This window comes from Crocodylus porosus, unplaced genomic scaffold, assembly GCF_001723895.1.
Source record: "Crocodylus porosus isolate Cpor-Errol unplaced genomic scaffold, CroPor_comp1, whole genome shotgun sequence".
NCBI lineage: Eukaryota > Metazoa > Chordata > Crocodylia > Crocodylidae > Crocodylus > Crocodylus porosus.
In genome coordinates, this window is record NW_017728950.1 from 58,118,400 (window position 1) to 58,129,634 (window position 11,235).

General features: G+C 48.2%; 1 protein-coding gene across 2 annotated transcripts in view; it reads left to right on the top strand.

Annotated features, from left to right (window-relative positions):
- Positions 1-149: 149 nt before the first annotated feature.
- KIAA2026 (KIAA2026 ortholog) overlaps positions 150-11,235 on the top strand; it is a 91,438-nt gene continuing 80,352 nt past the window's right edge. For both annotated transcript variants that reach the window (XM_019555027.1, XM_019555029.1), the window contains exon 1: positions 150-588. In XM_019555027.1, the coding sequence (XP_019410572.1) occupies positions 182-588 (407 nt within the window). In that variant the 5' untranslated portion in view covers positions 150-181. The remainder of the gene's footprint in view (positions 589-11,235) is intronic.

The window sequence follows — 11,235 nt, forward strand, 5'->3', positions numbered from 1 at the left end:
GCGGGAGCGGGAGCGCGGCGGGGGGGACACGGAGGCCGCGGCGCCACGGCGCGCAACACACCGGCCATGTCGAGCCGTGTGCCAGCCTTCTCCACCACCGAGGCGAGAGGCTGAGGCGCCGCTACGGCGCGGGGGGCGGCAGCGCCCGGGCGGCAAGAGCCTGGCGCCGCCGCGGGGGGCCATGGCTGAAGCGCCGGCGGGCGGCGGCGGCGGCTGGGAGCAGAGGCTGAGCCCGGAGCTGCAGCAGGGCTACCGCATCCTTGGCGAGTTCCTGCTGGAGAAGCACCGGCCGCTCACGGCGCCTTTCCTGCAGCCCCTGGCAGGGGAGGAGGGCGGCGGGGGAGGAGCCACCGCCGAGGCGGGGGAGGGCGGCAGACGCTCCCCGCAGCCGCCGCCGGGCGGGATGTGGCTGCTGAAGATGCAGGAGAAGTTCTCTCGCGGGCAGTACACGGGCATCACTGACTTCGTGGCCGACTTCCGCCTGATGCTGGAGACCTGCTACCGCCTGCACGGCGTGGACCACTGGCTCTCCAAGCAGGCGCAGAAACTGGAGATGATGCTGGAGCAGAAGCTGGCGCTGCTGTCCCGGTAAGTGCCGGTGGCTCTGGCCCTCCTGCTCCTCCCCCCCACTCCTCGAGAGAGACCCTGCTTGGGCTCCTGGCCTTGAGGGTGGGGTCCAGAACTAGCCTTGCAAGGTCTTAAATACGAAATTATCTTATTGGGAGCTCATAATTCTTGTATTTGCTGAAAAACTATTGGACACTGAAAAAAGATGTTTAAATATGCAAATACTTTGTCTTATTTCCTTTACTGTAACTAGCCCAGGGAGTGAGGGAGAACTGGCTTACCAAAGTTGAAGCCTTTTTTTTTTTCCAGGCATAAGAAAGTGCTGGCAGCAAACCCAAAAGTCAGTTAAGGCTCCCTGAGAGCAGCTTGTGTGTTGCATGGGCTGCATCAATTAGCTACCTCAAAAATTATTCAAGACTTATAGTAGAGATGATATCTTTTATTTGACCAACAAAATTTTTGCAAAAACAATCTTCAATTGCAAGCTTTTGGGCACAAACCCTCTCCATCAAGCATTGGAGAAAAAACTCTAAAAGTTCTGGGTAGAAATGAAAGTTCATATTTTCATAGGATTTCACAGATGAGTTAATAGCTGGAAAACTCCTCTGGGCAGACAGTTCATAGCTGGTAAGGAGGCTCACCTCTATGTGAACTTCTGTGGTAATGCAAATTACCTTGGAACAGGCAGAGGCAGTGTCTCAAAAATTATTGTACATCTTAAACACTTTTATTATGATTTGTACATGGTACAAGGGTTGAAATTACCATGCACATATGATGATATAAAGTAACACTGGTGGGGACTGAGCTTGGCCACCTTTATCATGTAATTGGCGTTGCTCAGAAACTAGTCTTTTCCTAGGACAGCGGCAGAAGTAAGGTCCCATAGGAGCATGTGCAAAGAGGTCTTTAAGCTTCAGTCACTGAAGGCAAGTGATGTGTTTCTTAATTTTCATGGAGTTTTCACTGTTGGTGAAATGACCCCCAGTCAAAGCATAGTAACAGCCTTGGTGAAAGCTGAGAGCCAAGGCATGACCTGGTGTGAACCATCCCCTTGTTTGGCTCAGGAGACCCAGCACCCTGCTGGCATTTATGGGAAAGAGAGGAAGATACCTGCCCTAAAGACCTGGTGGTCATCTCTGAGAACAAAGCAGCCACAAATTAATGTACCTGATTCCTTGATCTAGTCATTCTTGTTTCTGTTGGGGAAAAATTTCCAATTGAATCGTTATCTCAGAAGAAGCTTATTTATTATAATTTATTATTATTTTTTTTTTTTTTGGTTTGCTTGTTTTCTGGAATGGCAGGGACAGTGAAAAGTGTGGCAGATTTCTTCCTGAGGATTGAGTATATAACATGTCAAAATGTGGCTGAGGATGAAGTGGATGGGTGTCTGATGCTCAGTGCATGTAGGAAGTTCTTTTGAATTTATTGGTAGCTTAAAGTAAGAATAGACTGAAAACCAAGCTGTGGTCATGAAAATGGACTACCCTAAGTCCTGTTTTCCCCAGTTGCTTTTTATACCAGAATGACAGGAGAACAGATGTGAAGAACAGTTGACCCCTCTATGCCACAGGCTGCTGTTACCAATAATAACGGTTACTTTGGCATCAGACTCCAAGAGCTTCCTTCCCTTGAATTCTTAAGATGACTGAACTTCCTTGGAGGCTCAATTTGTGTTAGGAGTGAAAACTCTTCCATGTTAGTAATCTTTTGAGTGGAGTAATTCTGTCATAGTGTGGCAGCAATGGCTTGTTGAATTCTTGTTACACACTGATGATGAGAAAATGCCTAGCTGACTTTCCATTTCGAGTAATCGATCAAAATGGAGCAACAAATAGCCCATTTGCGGACTTTAAACCATCTGAAACATTTTGTGCCAATCCTGGGATTTCCTACACAATGAGAGGCTAAGCATCTCTGGAATGGACAGTGAGCCCTTATTTAAATGGGGAACTTACTGACGAGTTAAGCTGGTGTGGATTTATAGTGAATTAATTCTAAGTTCACCTTTATCTAGGTGACATGGCTTACAATACTGTTGTTGGTAACACTGAGGTTTAGTTGTTGTATGTGTCCTGAAGCAGTTTCCCTTATGAGCAAATGCTCTCTTGTCGGGGTAAGCTGTCTCTTGTGTTAAGTCCTTGTTGTATTTTTCACTTCTGTGAGAGCAAAGGAACTGTCTAGGTGTATGGCAGGAAGCAGAGGGAGTTTCTGAATGGTACAGACAACCTGAGAAAGTGTCTTTGAAAGTAGATAGGTCTGCCTTGCTGTTAATGTAGACTGAGTGTGTCAATGTGAGGAGTTAGTGCAGAAAAGTGTGCTGGAAATTCCTGTTCAGAATCTTAACTGTGAATTTGGGCCCCGTGGTTGGAGAAATAGGGTGGGGAAAGGTGCTGAGCACTAAAGTCTTACCTGACTGTCTACTGCTGTTCTGGTACTGGCTCCCTGCACACAGGCTGCTGCTGTTGCTGTTGCCTCTGCTGTCACCATTGCTGGTGCCATTCTGTCACTCCCTCTGTATCACTGCCTGAAGTTGATGCCCTCTTTACCCACCCCTAGTTGTGCTAGGGTGGGAACACTAGTGTACTTTGCAGTGTCTTCCTTGTGTAGACCAGCCTTGAAGAATGCTCTTAGATTGCTACGTGCAATGTAGATTTGCTAGAATGGTGAGAGTGGCGCTTGCCCTGGTGTTCACAAGATGAAATTATTTTAAAACAAACCAACAAGACCATCTTTCCCTTTTAAAGATGTTCTATATTCATTGGATAAAGGATTATAACCTAGATCTCCCCTCTCCCTGACTACAAAAATTGTCATGCTCACTTTCTTTTCTCTGATGCAGTGCATATCTAATTATTAAAGGATTTGTAGAACCTGGCCTTGGAATATGTTTTAGCTTGGTAGTTTATGGGGTGGAAGGTAGAGGGGATTGGTAGAGGCATTTAAAGGGGAGAACTGGATCCTAATCTCCTGCATCCTGGCTGAATGATTTCACCACTGAGCTATTTGATTAAAGAGCAGAAATCTCATGTCGTCCTCCTCTGGCCACGTTGTGTGTACATTTTATATTGTGGACATACTTTGCGAACATCTTTAGTTAGGCCCTGTGTGTAGAAGGGCCTGTAATACCTTTGTAGATCCCAAGGGAGCTTAGATGCCTAGTCATTCCGTACTGTCCAGACAAGCAGTTCTGGGCATGTCCAAAAGTAGATCTTTAGGTGCTTAGAGAACTTTTTATTTATTGATTTATTTATTTATTAATTAGATCTAGACTCCTTTAAGATTTGATAGCCTCTGTTTAGTTGCTTTAAGAATCAGTGTTTTCAAGATAAATAAAACGTAGGCACTTGGGACCCTCTCAGGAATTGACCGTTAAGTGGCAATAATACTGTTCGTGGGTTTGTGATTTAGTTGTACTTGATCGCCTCGGGTAATTCCACTGGAGAGGTAGTTTCTTGTTTGGGATAAATTGCATCTACCCTTTGTCAGTTAGGAGGCTAATCCTTCAAATATTGAGTTACAGCAAATCAAGGTCACTTAAGTGCTGAGCACCATAGCTAGGGCAATCATTTAATTAAAACAGATGATTTTTGTGCATTTTGAGTTGTAGGTAGAGGGATTTGACTGTGCCTTTTCAGGGCTATTGATGCAGAGATGATCCAGCTAATAGAGGAGGAACAGAAGAATATAAATGAGTTGCTAATTTTGCAAAACACTTACCTAGAGTAGCTTTACTTGGTGAAGCTCTGCTTTCAGACTCTGACAGGGAATTGTGCAAGAGCATAGTGACAGAGAAATGGACTCATTGGTGGCAGCCAAACTTCAGGTTAACAAAGGACACGTTCCCAGAAATCTAGGTAGTGCTTGCCCCAGCTCTTCAGCAGCAGAACACAAATGTGAGGCCCTCTAGAATCTAGAGTAGTGGTTTCCAACTTTTTTGTACCCGGACCCATTTGTAAACATCAACAGCCAGTCCAAGCCCAGTGCCCCTCACTCCTGACCTGCTGCCCCAGGCCCTAGCCCCCAGTGGGTGGGAGGTATGAGAGGTGCCAAGCAGCCCCTGGAAGGCTGGAACTTTGACAGCCTGCAAGGGAAAAGCCATGGTTCCCCATGTTTTCTTCTAAAGGATCAATTTTTAAAGCTTGTTCATGGCCCTTTTATATTTTCTTGTGACCCACTTCTGGGTTGCAACTCATGGGTTGAAAAATGCTGCTTTAGATGCTATGGCAACATGCTTTTTGATACTGAATGTGTCTCAGTCTCTAATTGCTACTAGTTAATAACAAATTAATTTGGCGTTGAGATCTATTCTGTGTGCTTTTGTTGTGTAGGTCTGCAGTACTCTGTAAAGGACACTGCTGTGCTGTGCCAAATTATGACTCCGCACAGGAGATTATTGATGATGTTGCACAGATAGAGTTCCCCAATGTAAGATGTATTAATGAAGGGTTCCTAAACCAGGTCAAAGACCTTATAAAAAAGAAATGGTATTTCTTATTGTGATGCCCCGAGTTGGCGCTGTGAGTATAGTCCCGCCCTGTGGCCAGGGTCCCCCAACTCACCTACCACAACTTGATGGGATTTGTAAAGGAGGGGGTTTGGTGGTGTTCCTTCCCTTGCTGACTGGAAGACAGGGTATTCATGCGTGTGCTGTGGTGGTCCTTGGGGCTCTGCCTCCCCTACACTCTGTCCACTTGCCAGCCGCTCAGGTCTCTGAGCTTTTGCCCACAGGAAGGTATCCACCCCATAACTGTGGGTCCAGTGTGGGCACCAACAATCCGTCTGGCTGCCAGGATCCTGACTTGGTCCTGAGGCTGTAGATCCTGGCCTCAGGGTCTGAGCTGTTGGAGTTAGATGGCTCTCACAAGGAGGATCATTGCTATGGAGCTCTAATGCTCTGTGTCCAGGAACTGCGCATACCCAGCCATATGCCAGCTACTGCCCATGCTCCTCTGCCATGGGGCAGTGGCTCCAGGGCAATTCCTTCCAGCGTGCTAGATCTCGGTGTGCCTGGTGTATTCCCAGGTGGCCTCTCTCCCCCACCTGCCTGCTTCTGGCAGGGTTTTTAAATCTCCTGTGGCAGCATCCCCAGCTGACGTAATCAGCTGGCTGCTGCCCCTCCCGGGAAGCAGCCGCTTGAATAACGGGCAAAACACCGGCTCGCGTGGCGCTCCCCCTGCCCCAGCTTGCCCGGGAGGTAAGTTTCCTGGGGTATGTGTAGCCTTGCCCTTGTTTCTTGGGAATGCTGGCGTTCGCCCCTGGTGTTTCCGAGCCCTGCGGGGGTTTCCTACCACCGCACTTACAGTACAAAGACTGTTGATCAGCGGTTCCCAGCCTTGGGTCACAACCCAAATGAGGGCTGTGGGGACAACTTCCGCACACAAGGGATGAGCCATGTGATGTGCTGGGAGCTCCCCCACTCCTGGGCCGCCACAACTCTGCTCCCAGCTGTGGGTTGCGGCAAAAAAAGGCTAGGCACCATTGCTAATACAGATGGCGATGGTTTACCAATATGGATGGAGACTCTGCAAAGGTCCATGATGCCAAACATATTTAAAAACTCAAACCTATTTGCCAGTATAAGTAAGGAAATGTTTGCTCCCCAGATCACTTAAGAGAAATCTGAACTCCATTAGTCTCCAATCTGGAAGACTAAGCTTTACCTTTTGTTTTCTTGAGAGATAAAACTTTCACTGGATGTTTGGGCAAAAAGAAAGTAACAATTTAACTTTGCCCTGAGTAGTTTTAGATTCTTAGTGAAGTGTGCTTTGGAAGCCTAATGGATAGATGACAATGCTTTATGAACAGTTTGGATGTTTCTCTTCATTTATGTTTCTTGTGTGGTATGGTTGCTGCATTTTGCGCAACATCTGTAGGATGAGCGAACAAGAAGTGGAAAGACTTTCTGACAATGCCAGCTCTTAGTTTTCACTTGTTTGTTTGACTGTGAAAAAATAATAGACCAATTCTGCTGCCACAAAGAACTCAGAAAGCCCGTAACAGGGTGGAATGATTTTGACATGGATTTGAAGTTTCTAGGTTTATCTTGTGAATCATGTTTGTACATTTAACGGTGCCAACATTACATGGCATCTCTCAGCACCCTTGAAAGGATCTCAAGGCACCCCAAGGTCACATGGCATCCTGGTTGAGAGGCATTGGTATAGATAAACGGAAGGTGGTCAGGGACTGAGAAGTTGGAATTGTAGAGTGTTCCTAGTCTGAGGCTAAAGAGTGGTTGTGGTAACATGTACTGTAACCAAGGAACTTGAGTGTTTTGTGTGTGGAATTAATGTCATAGGGATATTGTATGACAGGCTTGTCCAACATACGGCCCACGGGCCGCCATACGGCCCGCCATGCCATTTTCTGAGCCCTGCGGTGCTGCGACAGGAAATTAAAGTAAACATCGTTTACTTTCATTCCCACCCTTTGTCTCTCCTCTAGCCCCATAGCAGCTTCCTAATAGCTGCTGAAGGGCTGGGGAAGGGACAGGGTTCGCACATGCACCGTGTCAGCAACGTCAAGCTGAGGAGTAGCCACATGTCACTTGGGACAGGATGAGCCCAGCTGCAGCAGCAGGGGCTCAACTGCATTTTCCCCCTACCTGTGCTGGTCAGTCCTGAGCGGCACGTGGCTCTGCTGCCGCTTCTGCTGGCCGGTGCAGACCCAGCCGGGCTCTTCCCGTCCCCAGCAGCACATGGGAACCTGGCTTCAGTTGCATGCTGCTCTGGATGGGACGGACCCAGCCAGGTCAGCACCAGCCAGGAAAAGCGGCATGCAGAGTCCAGTGATGAAAATAATGCAGCAGGGAAACCAGCATGGATTTGTAGCTGGTACATCATGCCTGACCAATCTGGTTTCATTTTATAACGGGGTCACAAAATGCTTAGATGCAGGAGTAGAGGTAGGTGTTGTTTTCTTGGATTTTAGGAAGGCCTTCGATATGGTATCTCATCCCATTCTCATAAATAAATTAAGAGACTGTGATTATAAATGTTTACATGGTCCAGTGGGTGGCAAATTGGCTTGGCTTAGTCACACCCAGACAGTGGTAGTAAATGGGTCAGTATTGACCTGGAAGGATGTGTGTAGTGGGGTCCCACAGGGTTTGATCCTTGGTTCTGTACTCTTCTATATCTTCACCAGTAATTTGAATGTGGGTGTGAAGTGTACTTTGTCCAAGTTTGCAGACGATGCTAAATTGTGGGGTGAATTGCACACTCCAGAGGGTTGGGAATGATTGTAGACAGACCTGGACAGATTAAAAAAGTGTACAGTACACAGTAACATGCAGTAGAACAAGGACAAGTGCAGAGTGCTATACCTGGGGTGCAAAAATATCCAGCACACCTACTGGCTGGGAAGTGACCCTCTCATCAGCACAGAAGCAGAAAGGGATCTCGGAGTCATAGTGGACTCCAAGGTGAACATGCGTTGTCAATGTGATGAAATCATCAGCAAAGCTAGCCACACTATCATGCATTCAGCAGATGCATGACAAATAGAATCAAGGAGATGATACTTCCCTTCTATACAGCATTGGTCATACCGCAGTTGGAATACTACATCCAGTTTTGGGCGCCGTACTTCAAGAAGGATGTTGATATACTCGAGAGGGTCCAGAGGAGGGTCACTGGTATGGTTAGGGCAGGGATGGGCAAAATATGGCCCATGAGGCCATTCTATTCGGCCCATGGGGCCCCTAAAAAATGTAGAAAATTAATATTTTTCTGACCTTGGTTCCTGTCAAAAATGACAGGAACCAAGGGCAGTAGGACCCAGAGGAAGTCCAGCGGACTCCAACAACAGGGCAGCCCACCTGGCCCCGCCCCCCCAGCTTGAAGCCCCAACCAGGGCTTCTGGCCTGGAGTAGCCATCATGCGGGAGCCACAAGTAAGTGCAGGGAGGGGAGGAGAAGGGTGGGGAAGACCCCAGGCAGGGAAGGAGCACGGGGGCAGGGGGAAGTGGCCCCTTCCCCAGTGCCCTGTGCTGCAGCTGCTTGCAGTCTGCATGGGGCTGTCTGTGCCTGCTGTGGACAGCCCTGTGCAGGCTGTGAACGGCTGCAGCAGGGAGCAGTGGCTTTGGGGCAGGGGAGGGGCTGCTTTTCCCCCCCCTGTGCTCAGCTTTTCCCTGGGCTTCTTCCCTGCATAGAGAAAAGCAGCCCCTCGCCTGCCCCATGGCCAGTGCTCCCTGCAGCAGGTGCTGGCAGCCTGCATGGGGCTGTCCGGAGCAGGCACAAGCAGCCCCAGCCTGGCTGTGAGCGGCTGCAGTGTGGGGCACCAGGCGTGGGGTGGGCAAGGGGCTGCTTCCTCCCCTGCACTCAGCACCACCTTGTAACCTGGCCCCACTGCCAGGCTGGGTTACAAGCTAGTGCTGAGTGTAGGGAAGAGCAGCTCCTCGCTTGCCATATGGCTAGTGCCCCACACTGCAGTCACTTACAGCCTGCCTGCGACTGCCTGTGCCTGCTCCAGACAGCCCCGCATGGGCTGCGAGTGCCTGCAGCAGGGAGCACCGGCCATGGGATGGGTGAGGGGCTGCTTTTCCCTGCACTCTACGCCAGCTTCTTCCCTGCTGGCAAGTGGGGGCTCAGGGCTGTGCACTGCCCCCCCCAACTGTATCGTGGAGTTGGGGGGTCACTAGGTGTGAGTGGGCGGGGAGCCATTGGAAGTACAGGGCCTGCACTGGTGTCCCAGGGTCAGTGCCAGAGGGGCCCAGAGCAGGGTGGCAGGAGCGCAGGGTCCCAGCTGGCAGGGCTCTGTGGAACCTGGCCAGCTCCCCCACACTTCCTGCTGGTGCAGCCCAGCCCATCTCCATGGACCCCCTGCTAGCCTGTGCCCTGCTTTGGGCCCTACCAGTGCTGGCCCTGGGACATTGGTCCCAAGATGGTGCCCAGGGGGTGGGGCACCTGTCAAGGGGCGGGGCTACCCATGCGGCCCTTGACAACCTGCCAAAATTGGATAAGTAGCGCTCCTCCTGGAATAATTGCCCGCCCCTGAACTAGGATATAGGCAGCAGCTCTCAGGTGCATGCACACTCTCACAGGCTTTACTTACAGTGGTGCAGGTTGCCCTGCTAAGAGTGCCCAAAGGACATAGGTTGTGTTCAAAAGGGCAATGATGGGGCAGACTGGAAAGAAACTCCAACACAGTTTATATCAGGATGGTAAGCCTCTGGGACCTTTTATATCAGGGGATTTCAAATTTACTGGAAGAGGAATGCACTTACAAAACTCAGGTAGCATACATCTCAGTTCCTTGCTTTCTGTATTTGCTGCCTCAGCAAACTTTCTGTGTTTAGGGTGCATTTACGTGGTGGTGTTGTCTGTTGTTTCATTTTTAACTTCTCTAACAAGTGCCTTGGCAGGTGGTTAGGTAAAAGGAGAGCGAGCAGGAAGCAGCTCAGGAAAGCTGGTGGGACAAAATTCTCGTGTAGACAACATTTCAACCATTTTTCTGGGCTGGTGTGGTGGTGATTCTCTTCCTAGACTGCATGATACCCCTGATTTTTGAGAAGGAAGTATCATGCCTAAGCCACAATAAACCATACTAGTTGCTATTGTCTTTCAGTACTTCAGGATGGGTTCCCAACATACTTCTTCATGCAGATACCTTAGTTTTATTAGAGCTGGCTAAGTGCTATTTCAGATGATACTTAATTTTATTAATCTGGCTTTCTGCATCTATGCAGCAAAACTGTAGTGTTGGTACAAGATGACTCATTAATTATTTTCATTCTCATAGCTTGATATGCACTTCATGACTTTTATGCTTACCCTGTCTTAGCAACAGCTGTGTTACAAGATCACAGGGGTTTTTTGCTAGGTATTTTGACTAGGTTCTTGAGCTATACTTCCCATGGGAATAAAGTGGGAGAAGAGAGTTCTTAAATGGAGAAAAATAAATACTTAAAATACTGAAGATGAACACTTTTAAGTGGTCACTTTTTTTATACAAAGGATCTTGGTTATATTTTTTTTCTTAAAAACATGTTCTAACAGCGGTAATAGAAAAGGTATATAAACAATCTGCAGTGTTGCCTAGTGATTCAGTTGTCTGGCTGTTCTTAGAAGTGTAGAACTTTATGGTCTAGTCCTGTGAATTGCTGAATATTCTCAACTCCCATTGGATTTGGAGAGACATGAAGGTTTTTGATACTGCCCTAGATCAGCCTTTATGTGGTTAGTAAAGTAAAAAGAGAAATAATCCTGAATGCTATAATATGTTAGTCCAACTTGTATATTTACTGAACACTTTGATTATGCTTACCTTCCCGTCATAAACATAACAGATGATAGTTGAAGAAAAAGATAAATGATAAAATTAGGGTACAGATCATTCTAGTTCAATATGTAATAAATCATAGAAGTAGGGTTGGAAGGGACCTTGTAGATCTTCAAGTCCAACCCCCCAGGGGGCCTGAGCAGGAGAAAAACTGGGCTCATGATTCCAGCCAGGTAGGCCTCTTGCCTCTTCTTAAAGACCCCCAGAGTAGGAGCCAGCATCACTTCCCTTGGAAGTTGGTTCCAGATCCTAACTGCCCTAACTGTGAAGTAGTTCTTATGGATGTCTCTCTAAACCTACTCTCCAACAACTTGTGGCTGTTATTCCTTGTTATGCCAGGGGGCACTAGGGGAAACAAGGTCCCTCCCAAACCCTTCTGGTC